Source organism: Schistocerca nitens, chromosome 1 (genome assembly GCF_023898315.1).
Source record: "Schistocerca nitens isolate TAMUIC-IGC-003100 chromosome 1, iqSchNite1.1, whole genome shotgun sequence".
NCBI classification, from domain to species: domain Eukaryota; kingdom Metazoa; phylum Arthropoda; class Insecta; order Orthoptera; family Acrididae; genus Schistocerca; species Schistocerca nitens.
Window position 1 is genome coordinate 19,723,705 of NC_064614.1, and position 16,105 is coordinate 19,739,809.

General features: G+C 36.5%; 1 protein-coding gene across 1 annotated transcript in view; it reads left to right on the plus strand.

Moving 5' to 3' along the window:
- LOC126249995 (mucin-6-like) overlaps nucleotides 1-16,105 on the plus strand; it is a 323,978-nt gene that overhangs the window by 304,868 nt on the left and 3,005 nt on the right. Inside the window, exon 11 of the mRNA XM_049951522.1 lies at nucleotides 15,421-16,075. Within this exon, the coding sequence (XP_049807479.1) occupies nucleotides 15,421-16,075 (655 nt within the window). The remainder of the gene's footprint in view (nucleotides 1-15,420; nucleotides 16,076-16,105) is intronic.

Below are 16,105 nucleotides of genomic sequence, written 5' to 3' on the forward strand. Positions count from 1 at the left end.
ATCAAATGCATTTGGATGCCAAGAGAGCAATGTGTGATGCCATCAATGGCCACTGTACTAGATATTGTCAAATGATCTTTCACAAAACCCAGAGATTCTGGTCATATGTAAAAGGTGTTAGTGGCACCAAAGTTAGTGTCCAGTCCATGGGGAATGAGAGAGGAATTAAAATTGAGGGTAACAAAGGAAAAGCTGAAATGCTTAACTCCATTTTCAAATGTTCCTTTAGAAATGAAAACCCCAGTGAATTACCCCAAATTAATCCTCGTGCTACTGAAAAGATGGGTGAAATAAGATTTAGTGTCAATAGTGTTGAGAAACTGGTGAAATTGTTAAAACTGAACAAAGCTCCAGGGCCCAATGAAATCCCTGTCAGATTCTATACTGAACTTGCAGCTAAGTAAGCCCCCCTTCTAACTATATTCTATCATAAATCCCTCAAACAAAAAACCATGCCCCGTTCTTGGAAAAAAAGACACAGGTCACACTTGTCTACAAGAAGGGTAATACAAGTGATCCACAAAACTGCCATCCAATATGCCTGACATTGATTTATTGTAGAATCTTAGAACATATTATGAGCTCAAACATAATGAGATATCTCGAACAGAAAGACCACCTCCATGCCACCAAGCATGAATTCTGAAAACATCAATCATGTGAAACCCAAGTCATATTTTTCTCTCAAAACATACAGATTGGATCATGGCAGCCATGTAGATGACATATTTCTTGGTTTCCAAAAATCATTTAGCACTGTAGCAAACTTATGTTTATTGTCAAAAGTAAGCTCATACTGGGTATCAAATAAAATCTTGACTAGATTGAGAACTTATTGGCAGGGAGATTGCAGCATGTTATCTTGGATGGAGAGTTATCATCAGAGGTACAGGTAACTTCAGGTGAGCACCAGGGAAGTATATTGGGACCCTTCCTGCTCATGCTGTACATTAATGACCTTCCAGGCAATATAAATAGTACACCAGACTTTTTGCAGATGATGGAGTTATCTATAATTTGGTACTGTCTGAAAGAAGCTGCATAAATATTTGGTCAGATCTTGTAAGATGTCAAAGTGTTTCAAAGATTAGCAACTTGTTTCAAATGTTTAAATATTTAAAAATTTAAAATTGTGCACTTCAAAAAATGAAAAAAATGTACTATCCTGTGACTATAACATCAACGAATCACTGCTGGAATTGGCAAACTAATACAAATACCTGGGTTTAACACTATGTAGGGATATGAAATGGAATGATCACATAGGCTCGGTCATGGGTAAAGCAGGTTGCAGGCTTTGGTTTGTTGGTAGAATACTGGGGAAGTGCAATCAGTCTGCAAAGGAGATTGCTTACGAATCACTCATGCAACCAGTTCTAGAATATTGCTGAAGTGTGTGGGACCTGTACGATATATGACTAACAGGGGACCTTGAACATATACAGAGAAGGGCAACATGAATGTTCACAAGTTTGTTTGATCTGTGGGAAATTGTCAGACAGATACTGAACTGATAGACTCTTGAAGACAGATGTAAGCTATCTGAGAAAATCTAGTTTACTAACAGGGTTTCAAGAACCGGCTTTAAATGATGACTCTAGGAATATACCACAACCGGAATATACTACATACCCCTTCTTATTGCTCATATAGGGATCATGAGGATAAGATCTAATTACAGCACATGCAGAGGTATTCAAACAATCATTCTTCCCATGCTCAATGTGTGATTGGAGTGGGAGGAAATCCTAATGACTGGTACAATGAAATGTACCCTCTGCCATGCACTTCATGGTGATTTGTAGAGTATACATGTAGCTGTAGATGTATTTGTTGCTAATAAGAAAAATAAGTTTTTCATTAACTATAATTAACATTAACACTATAAAGGCCATAAAAATAAATTTTACTAGACTGCTCTCCCAGCTAGCAGACATAGCAGAATAAACTGTGGATATCTACAAATTGAAAAGAAATTAAAACCATGTCTTACTTGCAGTTCTTCCTATGAATTAGACACAACTACTGAAAATTCTTGTAACCAGCTTGGTGTAATGCTCACTGCAGATCTACTCCGTGTAATGCTCACTGCAGATCTACTCCTGCTCTTACAGTGTGAGGCCAAATGAAGCTTTGTAAATAGATGAAACATGTTTGTTCCATGGTAGCAGCTTTATTGCTAATTTTGTTTTGTTAATTTATAGCCTGTTTAAGTACAAACAGAAAACAGTATGTTGAGGATAGCTGACTTTTCACAGAGCATACAAAGTGATTATCTGATGGCTACATCTCTCTGTGAATGAGTTGTATTTCCACAAATCTGAAGGCAGACATAATGTAATGGAACAGCATCTCATTCCTGTGCTTAGGCTTATCTCCTACATTTTTGAGAAAGATTAGGTACATTCCATCATTTTCATCAGCAGTTACTATCCTACTTTCTTATGTGTATGGGGGCTGGAAGTTCACTTGCAGAGAGGAAAGAGGATCCCACAATGTTCCCTTATCACTTGCTCTCTTTCACTGGTTAAGAATTTTTCTCAGACTGGGGAAGATTTCACAGCAGTGAAAAAATGGTAAAACTTTTTTTGTTGCTGCACAGTTTATTTTTGTGTCAAGTATATTGAATAATAGTATCCTTTCCGAACTTATTGTTGAGAACACCTTCATGGAAGTGATGCTATTTTCAGTTACCAAGCTACATAAAAAGCGACTGAAAAGATCCATATTATGTGCAATGAACACTTTCTTCCTCTGTGGAAAGTTTTCTCCAAAAACTTTTTAAAAATTTGTTTATTGAGATTTTCCTCTGTACAGAGGTTTTTCTCCAACATAACAAACACCAGGAAACTATTATCTGTGTTACATAATATCTTAATTCATCTCTTCACGATGTCCCTGCAGATGTCCCGGCCTTCTATATCTCCTTCCTCTGCGCCAAGACTTGTCATTGTTAATTGTATGTTTTGGAGCTAGTTGGTCACCAAGCATCCTCTTCTCTTTGTTCCCTCCGGTTCTTATTCCAGGATCATTTTTGGTATTGTGGCTTCCTTTGTTCTTCCTTTTGTATATCACGTCATGTATTCTTTCTCTCACTTCCATTCTCTTTATTATTTCATCGTTCCTTATGTTCTCTTTTGTAGTAATTTCTGCTTATCTTAGCCAGAGGTCCATTTCTACTGTTTGTAGCTCTTTATGTGTTTCAGATAATTAGTACCTGTCTCCACTCCATAAGCAACTATGGTCTCTAGTATTGATTTATATATGACTCTTTTGGTTTGGTTTATCACATTTCTGCTCCATAAGATTGAATACAGCATCTCAATGATGTTCCTTTCATTGCTAATTCTTTTATTAATTTCTACCTCTGATTTTCCCTCCATCCCTAAAATGGATCCCAAATAACAGAAAGTACTGACCTTCTAAATTCTCTTTCCCTCTATGTATAAGTCACTTGGATTACTAGTGAGGTCTTCTGTTTTCTGATGATTATTCTTCAATCCCCAGTTTTTGTATTTCATTGCTAGGTGATTACGTACATAATTTTCACCCTCCCCATCTTGTGTTATAACTACCTGATTGTCAGCAAATAGTAGGTGGTTCAAATAAACTCTGTCTTAAATTTCTAGCCATATCCCATTGCATTTATGAGACCATGACTTAAGACTAATGTCTATTTAGATTTCAAAGCAATGTTGGTGACATGGGGCAGCCTTGTAAAACACCCTTGCTTGTTCTTATTTTCTTTGAAAGTATATTATCAATTTTCACTTGATGTGTGTTATTTTTAAATATTTATTGTATTATTTTAATTAAAGGACCCTTTATGTTCACCATATGTAACGCTCTCCAAAGTGGTTTCATCAGGACAGTACCACACACTTTTTCTAAATCTATGAAAATTAATCCTATGTTTTTTGATTTTTCCCTATGTTTCTGCATGATCTGTTGTAATGTGAAAATATGATCTATGCATGATACCAGATGTGAAGCTACATTATTCTTTCTGGGTTTTAAAATTTATTACCAACTTGTTTTTAACTATTTTCACAGAAATTCTCATTAATGTTTATAACACAAATTCCTCGACAGTTTGAGCAGCTTTAGCGATCCCTTTTCTTAAATATGGTATTAATATATCTTAGCTTCATTTCCTTGGGTACATTTTATTGAAAAACTGTGTTATTAGTTTCACAATTTTGTCACCACCATATTTTAAGAGCTCCAGACTGCTACTGTCTGATCCAGGTGATTTACCATTCTTCCTTGTTCGTAATACCTTACTCACCTCTAAAATTTGAATCTCCTTCTCTTCCTGTTCCTTTCCTTCCTCTGTTCCTTTCTCCAGATAATCTTCTCTATCCTCATTTAATAATTTCCAGAAATATTCTTCCCATTTCTCTGGTCTTATCAGTTGAAGATTGGGTTTGGCTTTCATCTCTTGTCGAAGCCCTTTTAATACTGACCACACTTCTTTCACTCTCCCAAATCCTAGTTTGCTATTGACATTAGCACATGCCCTTCCCCATGCTTCATTCTTTGCTATCTTCATTTTTTCTTCACTTCATTTTTCTTTTCCCTGTAGACGGTTCTTGTTGCTTCCAATTTATCATTCAGCCACTGATTGAATGCGTTCCTCTTTTCTTTAACTACTACTTCTTTCTCCTCTGACATTATTCTGTTGTACACCTGTGATTGTTTCATCTTATGCTCAGCACCTCTGCTGCTAATTTGTAATGTTGATTTTTATGTATTCATACATTTCCTCTCTACTTTCTTCAAATGATTCTTCCAATGTCATTTCCATTCTAATGATTCTTCCAATGTCATTTTCATTCTGGCAGCAAAGAACATTTGTACATTTTCATCTTGTAGACTGTCAATATTAAAGTGTCAAATTTGAACTTTCTCAGAAAAATTCATTTTAGTGTGGTTAGTATCATTCTTTGCATTCTTCCATGACCAAAAACTCTTCATTGTTACTGGATAATAATCAGATCCACACTGGGCTTGTCTATAAGATCTAACATGTGCTGCCCTGAAATTACTTGTCTGTCTAATGATAACAAAGGTTGGGACAAATAAAAGTTGCCCAGAGAACAGAGTACCAGGGATCAAAGAAACAGAGCAAAGAAAAGGAGATACAGTACTAATCTGACTATAGCATATGTTGAAAGTGACCACAACTGATCTCTTGGCACTTTTGGGGCTTGGTCACTAAGTTGTTGAAGGTGGTTCAAAGCTGTTCTGCTGCAGTCTCATCCGAAATGTTCTGATGCAGTTCTAGAAGACTATGAGGGTTGTTGTGATACACCTTACACTTGATGGCTCTCCATAAAAAGTAATCACACACTGACAGATCTAAAATCTGCAGCAGAGCATTTTGGATCAGCTGCGGCAATTCCAGCAATCCAGCTTTGAACCACCTTCAGCAACCTGCTGACCAGTGCTCAGAAGTGCAAAGAGATGAATGTTAGTCCCTTTCAACATATGCTAGTGTCAGGTTAGTACCGTATTTCCTTTCTTCTGCTTTGTTTCTTCGCACCTTGGAACTCTGTTCTCCAGGCCACTTTTACTTGCCCCACTCTAATCTATTACAGAAAGAAGTTCTCTCATATTCTGTTGCCACATACAGTTATGAATATCCTTGTGTTTAAAAAATTTGTTGATAATTTTCAAATCGAACCAGTTCTCAAATTTCAATAAATCATTCTCCATTGTCATTATATTCAGTCTCTCCATGTTTCCCCACTATTGTACATGATTCTCTAATTCCTACTAATCAGTTTATAATTCCCATAATAATTAGTTCTTTCCTTGTTAGGACTTTTTCTACAGTCTCTCTAAGGATTTTCCAGAATGTGCTTTCTTCTGATCTCTTGTATCATTGTTGGGTGTGTATACTCCAATAAATACAACATTCCTTGCAAATGGAGTCATTTCCGCTATAACAACACATTCACAAATAAGTCACCAATTTGTGATTCTCTTTTTCCATGCTTTCTTTATCATAATGGAGACTCCTGCTTTGGCTCTTACCGCTTTGGGCACCCCTCCAAATATGTGCATAATTACAAAGTTCTTTTCCTTTGCCTTTCCTCTTGGTCTCAGAGAGTATGACAACATCTATTTTGAACCTGTCAAGTTCTGTTGGTAATACATTCAATTTTGTGCAGACACCTGCACATTCCAGCAACCGAATGTCATTTTCCTTATATCTTTGCCAGTTTGTCATTGAAGATTCCAATTTTTTCTGAGACATATTACTACGTTAATTTAATTTTTTCATGTGAGTGAGAAGCTAGCCCACTGCACAATCCCCAACCTGGACAACCAGGTAATTTATTCTTAAGGTTTCCTTGCTTTAGCCTTTGATAAGCCAGTATTATGCTACAAGGCAGCAGCCACTAGTTTTATTTCATCCTGGTAATTTTACTTCCCTGGTACCCATCATATCTGTTGACCATTCCCCTTTTTGCCACCTGGTTAGGTGCCAAATGGGAGACTAGCAACTCTACATGGACATAAAACATTGATTGGTAAAATATATGAAATAAATTAACTTTTAACCATTTTTGTAGTGGCAATTACAAAAAAGGTTTATTATATATACATTTAAATCAGATGTACTTGTTTATTTAAAAATCACTCAAAATGAATTTGCTGAAATGCTGTAGTTTTGAGTGACCAAAAAATTATTTATAGATTAAAAATGTATCATGTTGGGATAAGCATAATTTAAACTTTCAATTAAAATTTATTTTTTATAAAATATTTTTAAAAGTTTCTCGTTTTTCCTTCATGTGATGGAGTGAGAATCTTATGAGCCTGCACTCAAGAGCTTTTTAGGAACATTAATGTTAAAATTTCTTATTTTTGTTGCCATCAAATTTTCCATTATGCACAAAATGTAGCACTTTTGTTAAAAGTACGCTCCAAATTGTAACATCCAAAGGTAATTCATTTATTATAATGGAATATAATAAAAGTTCACTATTAACCATAAGACCAAAGACCAGATATGTTGCAGGATATCTGTGATACATAACAACCTATTCAAGTTCCTATCAATCAAAAACGGCTGTCTGAACGCCTCAGTACAAGCTCTATTTTCTGTTATCTTCGAGTGGTGATCATTGGGCGATTTGAAAGTTGGTGGCAATAATATATGCTCTATATCCTCGGCGAAGATCGAATTTCAGAATTTATTGAGCAGCCCCTTCCGTTTAGTGCGTCGTCTATCTGCAAGTGTGTCCCACTTCAAACATTCTATGAGATATGTAACACTCTCGCAATGGCTAAATGTATCAGTCATGAATCTTGCTGCTCTTCTTTGGCCCTTCTCAATCTCTTGAATCAGACCCAACTGGTAACAGTTCCATACAGACGAACAATACTCTAAGACTGGACGAACTCATCCCAAAATTCAGTGAACTATGATTAGTGTATTGATTTTCCCTTATGCATTATTGTTAATAAAATCTTTTGCAGTATGGAATTGTACATCAATATTTTGTTGAAGTACAGAGGCAGCCAATTGCTAGAAAAATCATCTAATAATTTCATTTGATTATACAATTTACATGGCCAGCTACTGGAAATATTTCAGATTATTCACTGAAAAAATTATATGGAAAATCTATGGGCCTAGTATAAAATATATGGACCTAACATTCTCAATAAAGTAAAAGAGTAAATTCTGAAAGAGTTTTGTGGCAGTGTAAATTGTTTCATATCATGAAAGTCTGCTGCCATACAGCACCATAAATATAAAATAATAAAAATATTAGCAATGAAAAATGTTATGAAGACACAAAAAATTCATGCAGAAAATGTCTGACATATCCAGCAATTGTTAACACCTCTAATAGTGAATGGAATATGTCAAGTTTGCAAACAAAGATCACATGAAAATGAGACAGAATAGCTTTGAACTGGTTGTAGGCTACAGCTGTCTCTCTCTCTCTCTCTCAGCCCCCCACCCCCCAATCTTTACATGATCACATGCATAAATGAATGTTCCTGTTGTTTCATTAATATATCCCATATTGATTTTTAGTACTAGCTGACAATCTCAGCATTGCCTGGATATTTATGGTGCCAATTTTCCATTACAAACAAAAGCATAAGATGAACTACGTTGTGGTGTAATATTGAAAAACTTTCATTTCCATGTACTCATGAAAACATGTCTGAAATTATGCAGTAGACTTGGTGTGAGATGATCCTGGACAGTTTCTGTACACTGGATGCAGCTGCTTCGCACGTCTTAGCCTGCAGCCATTTGTGCTACTTAATTTTACTCAACTCTAGAAGTGCCTTAGTAGTAAAGAGTAAACGTATTAAAACATAATGCATGATGCATCTCTCCCCCCCCCCCCCCTTGCACCTCAGTATTTATTATGACATATCACATGAACCACATGTCATACAATAATATATTTTTGTAGGTACATTTTGTGGCATATGTCGGAACCGTCTGCAAAATCACTGTAAAAATAGTTAGTAGAAAAGAAGTAATAAATTTTAAAAGTCTTGCATGATGTGGCAGTTTTTCATGAGTCTCCTTCCGCCAATAGTTTAGGAGGAGATGTGGGACACACACACACAGATCCATTTTTATAGTATGTATGGATGGAATTCGTCTTAGTCGCTATTTCCAAAGGTCATACTCATAGCATCACTAACAACGATTCCGGAGAACATGAAATAAGTGTTATTCCAAATAGTATTTGACTATGCTGAAATAAAAAATTCAATCTTCTACCTCAATAAATAATGGAAAACACATTATGAAAGATATACTGATGAGCCGAAACATTATGACTACAGCTACTTAATAGTGTGTTGGTCCAACTTTGGAATGCAATACAGCAGACGTTCTGTGTCACATGGATTTGACAAGTCCTGGGTAGGTTTCAGGAAGTATGTGGCTTGAGATGACTACAGGTCATGCAGTTCCCATAAATTATGGTTTGTGTGTGGAGCTAGCATCTGATAAAATCCCAGAGGTGTTCAATTCTATTCAGATCAGGCAATTTGGAGGCCAAGAAAAGTCACTATAGTGCTCCTCAAGTCACTGAGCACAATTCTGGTCTTGTGACAAACAGATATCCTGCTGGAAGAAGCATGGCCATTGGGAAAGACAAGTATGAAGGGATGTAGGTGGTCTGCAATAATGTTCACATAGTCCACAGTTGTATGGCACCTTTTATTAATACCAAGCAATAATGTCCATGTAACCCACAGTTGTCTTGGTGCCTTCGGTTAGTAAGGCAGGTCCCATGGAAGCCCAGGTCAATGTCCCTCATAGCATAATACTGCCCCACTGGCCTGCATTTATGGCATGGTCCATGCTTCAAGCAGCTTTGCCTGCATGATGCTGTTTCTGGACGTAACCATTGAGCTGCTGTAACATGAAACATGATTCATTTGACCAGGTGACAAATTTCCACTAATCTACGGTCCAATCTTGATAATCCTGTTGTGATGTTCTTCTACAATTTTAAAAATACAAATCGTTAAATGTTTGAGTAATATCCATGATTGATTGAAATAAAAGTTCCACTTTCACTGAACATAGTTACTGATCTCATAGGTTATGATCCTATACAATATATGTTTCCTTCAAGGCCACCAAACACAGTGCCCCTTCCTGCACCCCTTGCCTGATATCACAACCACCAGCTACCAAACGGTGCATTCATTACATCGTTTCAACTTAAAACATCTCTTTGATTACATACATAACTTTTATTATATTTTAGTGGATGCTGTGACTTGTACTATCACAATTATTCCTCAAAATTTTGATATAAATAAAATGAATAGCATGATTTTTTAACAGCCATCAGATAAGTAACACTGAAATTAATGAAAAACTAAAAGAGTTTCCATAGCATTTAGAGGGAACAAATTTGACAACAACAATAATAATAATAAATAATTGAACTATGTGGAATAAAATCATCATAACTTCTGAACGGTATGCATTAGGTCATTCAAACTGAACAGTTGGCCATGAGGCATGATGGGAATTTGTATATGCATGTGCTCGCAACTTGTTGTTGTCAGCCATTTGTACATGTAAATGTCTTCAGTAAGGAAAATTGGTACATTTGGGGCACATTTCTTGATCGAGAAGTTTTTTTCACTCTCAACGGGTGACTGTGTGGTGTGCAATGGCTGGTCACAACAATTGTTGTGGCACAGTGCCTACTGAACAGTAGGTGAAGGTTTTGGAAGATGACTTCATTCCCATTATCCAAAGTGACCTTGACTTCGACAAGAGGTGGTTCATGCGAGATGGAACTTGGCTCCATTGAAATAGGAGAGTGTTTGATGTGCTGGAGGAGCACTTAGGGGACCGCATTCTCCTCTGGGGTACACAGAGGCCACTGGCATGGGCCTCGATTGGCCACCATGTTTTCCAGATCTGAACACATACGACTCCTGAGCTGAAACAACATTCAGGAGGTCATTGACAGCATCGATGTTCCGACACTTCAGTGGGTTATGCAGAATTTCGCCATTTGTCTGCACCACATGACAGTTTCATTCACTGAGTTGATCTTTAATCCTAAGAGATCCGAAATTATACAAGGAGTCTCTCATGACACACCAGTAAACACAACTGCAACTCAGATTGTGTATCAGTTATTGGAAAGTGCAGCAAGAAGTGAAATGTAGTCCAAGTCTTTTTAATTACTTTTCAGACTTGTCTTATAGCTTTTGATATAAGTTCCCTTCATTTATGTTTGTGTCCAAGATGTCTATGAACAAGGTAATTCATGGTTCAAATGGCTCTCACCACTATGGGACTTAACAAACAAGGTAATTCATGGTAGTCAGCTGCAAACACTGCAAAAGTGTTCTCATGGCTTGGTTTTGAAACACAAATAGCTTGCAGTTTTTCTGCAGTATGGCAGGATATTACACCGCATAAAACCACAGTGTGAAGATATGCAAAATGTGCCATCATTTTTGCACAGAAGTCAACAAATTAGGAAATACTGATAATCAAAAATTACTCTGAACACAGTTCATTCCAAAGTGTATTTATTTTTTTATTTATTTTATTTTTTTATTTTCAACTTCCGTGGATCCTTGACATGAATGTACCGCTAGGATGTAGAACGTGTTAGGTTATTACAGTAATAGCCACATGTAGATGATCATGAGGCAACCAGTTTAACATATATAAGCAGATACATGAAAAAGGACATCCACATGTCAAATAATTACACACAAAAATTCAGATAACAACACAGATAATAGTACAGTAATGACATAGATGATTACATAAACAAATTTAAAGTAATTCATCTAAAATATTCTGCCAACAAGTGATATGTTAATTTACATAATCAGTTCTATTAGAAATGCATTAAATTAAACATAAATTCAAGAAGTATTACACATTATCAAAGAATTCCTGTAAAGAATAGAAAGAATTATCCAAAAGATCAAGTTTTAGCTCTGTTTTGAATTTAGTAAGATCCCCAATGACTGATTTGATGTGGACCGGAAGTTTATTGAACACTTTTATACTTGAATAAAGAACTGCTTTCTGTGCCACAATGAGATTATTTAAATCTTTGTGAGGATCATGTTTTCTTCTTGTATTGTGATCATGGTACGCACTATTCATTTTGTAAATTACAGAATTTTTGTTCACGAAGCACATTACTGACAATATGTATTGACAAGGCATGGTGAGGATCCCCAGCTGTTTGAATAAATATCTGCAAGAAGATCTAGGATGCACTCTACTCATAATCCTGATAACTCTCTTCTGTGCAACAAAGACTTTATTTGCTTGTGGTTGATTTCCCCAGAATATGATGCCATATGTCGTAAGTGAATGAAAATAACCAACATATGCAGTTTTGATTGTTTCCTTGTCACAAACAGATGCAGTAGAGCGAATGACAAATGCTGCTAAATTAAGTCTTTTACATAGGTCAGTGATGTTGACAGACCAGTTTTGTTTGTTATCAATATGTAAACCCAGAAATTTGGATGATACAACTTTCACTATTTTTTTGTCTCTACATTTTATTTCAACATTTTCCAATTTTTTGTTTACTGTTTGAAACTGAATGAAATGAGTCTTATTAACATTGAGGGACAGACCATTTGCAGTGAACTAATCTAGAACTTCTTGGAATATAGTGGTTGCAGTGTTCTCTAGACTGCAGGTGGGTACCTTGTCAATCATAATGGTTGTGTCATCTGCAAATAGGGTGAAGTGCGCTTCTTGGGTCACACACCATGGGAGGTCATTTACAAAGATTAAGAAATGTAAGGGACCAAGCACCGAGCCCTGCGGCACTCCACATTTTTTTTGTACCCCAATCAGAGCTGGCAGGCACCTTTGCACAATTGTTTAATACTACCTTCTGATTTCTGTCATCTAGATACGACTCAAGTCACTTCCCTACTTTATCTTTTAAGCCATAATGCTCAGTCTTTTTTAGTAGAATCTTGTGATCTACACAGTCAAATGCTTATCTACACAGTCAAATGTATTGATGAACAGATACTATCCATCACAACACGAAAGCATATATTATGTTTCATTTACTTGCACTTGTTACTTTCTTTGGCTGTAACTGCATGTGATGATTTTTATTTGTTTAAAAGTTAATGTGTATACTAAGAACATCTGTATACTAGCTGAGTGACCTCCTTAATCAAAGAGTTTGTTCACTGAACTTGGATATTTATTTCCCAGCATGCATTACATTTTTCATAGGCCATCCAGTGTCTTTGCTAGATCATTGCAGTAGGTTAACCTGGACTATTCACAGAACAGTGTCTGAAGCAACCTTTGCAGAAACACAACTAAAAAGTTTATTGCAAGTTAGTCTGCCAGTTTATTTTTACAAATACTGTATTTAAAAAGTTTAGTGAGAGTTAAAAGTCCAAGGATTCTCAGTCATTCAGTGTTATTTACTTTTTGCACTTACAATTTGAATTCTTCAGTGTATATCTCAGTATATTTGAAAAACACCTGAAGACATTCAGTAAAAAGGCCAGAGTTTAGAACAGTATTGACTACATTTGTGAATCCACATTTTATTTAACTCACTTTCTAGTTCATATGAACTAAATTTTGTAGTTGCTTACATAATTTTCACTTTGATTTCTCACTACATATTCAGTTTAAATTTGGCACTTATAATGTACGTTTATTTCTTTTATATTTGTGTGTTTTGGGTAATTTTATGAGTCTCAATTAATTTATTACAGTAAGACACCAGTAATTTTGTATATCACTGCTTTAATAAGTTCTTACCTACCTCTATAATGGATGAATTAAATACACTGTCTAACTGTATTCAAGCTACTATTTTTTTCTTTGTAGTAAACACATTAAATAATTTTCAGCCTGTACAATTTGTCCTTGAGCTTACTGGATGCCTTTTGCTGGTTGATAATAATGTACCGAGTTTTGGCAGTAACTGAAGCATTACTGTTACAATTTGTGATCAGTGACACACAGGTGATTTAGGTGAACTATTTATGATGAACTATTTATTTATTATGAGGCAGTCCAGAAGTAGGAATTCTACTGTAGAGCATCTTGTCATCTGGAATGTAATGTAACAGTGGTGCTTGGAATAAAATATCATCAAAACAGCATAAAAGAGACACTAAGATAAAGGGTTTGTGTTACAAAGTGTTCAAAGGTAGTGCGTTTGTGTTATATATATATGATATTTTTGTATTATGTCAACTGCCCTATTTATGCTTACATTTTATTGTAATGAACGCTGACTTTGTTTCACAAATTCTAAGTTCTTATATGATGATGACAGTAGACAAAATCTAACTATAAACGAAAATACATTAAGCCATCTACATAGCATTATTTGGAAACTGAATGACATGCAGTGGGCTATAACAAATGTTTTATACTTCATATAACTTTTGCCCCTTCTTTATTCTTGTTGTCACCCCTTGTTCTTAATAATATCTTTATTATTTGACCCATGAGAGAATATGTGTTGTTGTTTGTCAGTGCCAATCAGACAAGCAAAGTTTAATATGAACTGCCCAGTAGTCCACCCTGTTAAGTAACAAATTTCGATGATAGTCTTCATAAGATGTTTATCACACCATTAATTTTAACTTTTAAGAAAATATTTAATTTCAACAGAAGAGAAAATTTAATGCTAAACACATTTCAAACAGTCTGAAAACACAATGAGGTGACAGAAGTCATGGGATACCTCCTAATAATTTGCTGTCCCTTGTTTCGCCTGGCACATTGTGGAGCAACTTGATATGGCATGGACTCAACAAGTTGTTGCGAGTCCCCTGCAGAAATAATGAACCGTGCTGCTTTACAGCCACCCACATTTGCAAAAGTGATGTCACTGCAGGATTTTGTGCACGAACGGACCTCTCAATTACGTCCCATAAATTTTTGATGGGATTCATGTTAGGTGATTTGGGTGGCCAAATCATTTGCTCAAATTATCCAGAATGTCCTTTAAACTAATCACAAACAGCTGTGGCCTGGTGACATGGCACATTGTTATACATAAAAATTCCGTAGTTGACTGGGAACATAAAGTCAATGAATGGCTGCAGGTGGTCTCTAGATAGCTGAACATAACCATTTCCTACTAAATGATCGGTTCAGTTGGACCAAAGGATCCTGAACATTCTGTGTAAACATAGCTCACACCATTATGGCGCCACCACCAACTTGCACAGTGCCTTGGTGACAACTTGGGTCCATGGCTTTGTTGGGTCTGCTCCACACTCAAACCCTACTATCAACTCTTACCACCTGAAATCGGAACTCATCTTACTGAGCCATGGTTTTCATCATCTATGATCCAACCAATATGCTCACAAGCCCAGGAGAGGTATTGCAGGCAATTTCATGCTGTGAGCTAAGTCATTCACGCCAATTGTCTGCCACCATAACCCGTTAACACCAATTTTCACTGCACTGCTCTAATGGATAGATTCATCGTACATCCCAAATTGATTTCTGTGTTTATTTCATGCAGTGCTCCTTGTTTGTTAGCACTGACAACTCTATGCAAAGAGCCTTGCTCTCGGTCGTTAAGTGAAGGCTGTCAGCCACTGCGTTGTTCACGGTGAGGTGTAATGCATGAAATCTGGCATTCTCGCCACACTACTGTTTTCCCTAATGATTTCTGAAATGATTCATGTTCAAAGTCTGTTAGTCCCCATCATGTGGCCGCAGTCACACAAAAACCTTTTCACGTGAATCACTTGGGTATAAAAGACAGCTCCACCAATACACTGCCCTTTTATCCCTGAGTATACGATACTGCCACCATCTGTATAAGTGTATATTGCTAAACCATGACTTTTGTTACCATAGTGTGTATTATTTCAAAGTATTTTGATGTTTGTATTTCCATATATTTTCAGATCTTATCTGAATGTGGATGGAATGGAGGACACAGATGTTGAAGAAGCAGATCTGAATGCAGCCTACCATGCAGTTGTGTCACTGCAGCAGTCTGAAATTCCTGATGTACCAGCAACTCCACCCTCCCACACGACTCGAACATCCGAGTATTGTCAGTCCCCAATGAATGGTTCAACAGCTTCCAATCTTTCGAAGACCACGCAACAGCTGAATGAGGACCACTGTACTTCAAAAGTTGTTCATCTGGTTCCAGTTGTTCAAATGGCTCAGAGTAGTCCCTCACCAATTCCAGTGCAAATGAAAACACTTCCTGACGCCAAGGGGCCAAAAGCGAAACGGAGAAAAACACGGCGATCAAGGACGTCATTTGAGAAAGAAGAAGATATGGACACTGAGCCTCCATCAGACAGTACACTTAGTAGTAAATGTGATAGTGCCCAAGAAGTTATACCTACACTTGATGATACATCTCATGCTCAACCAGTTTCTCTTCACAACAGTGCATACAGACATACATGTACTTCATCTGAAGCAATAACTGATCCAGTTGTGGCTACTGTTCCTGTTAGTACCAATACTAGAAATGGACCACTAACAGCAGTGGCACCTAGAAACAGTAGAGCAGTTGCGAATGCTCTCCGAAAGGCAACCTGTGTAAGTAATCCTGATGCAAATTTGACAGTG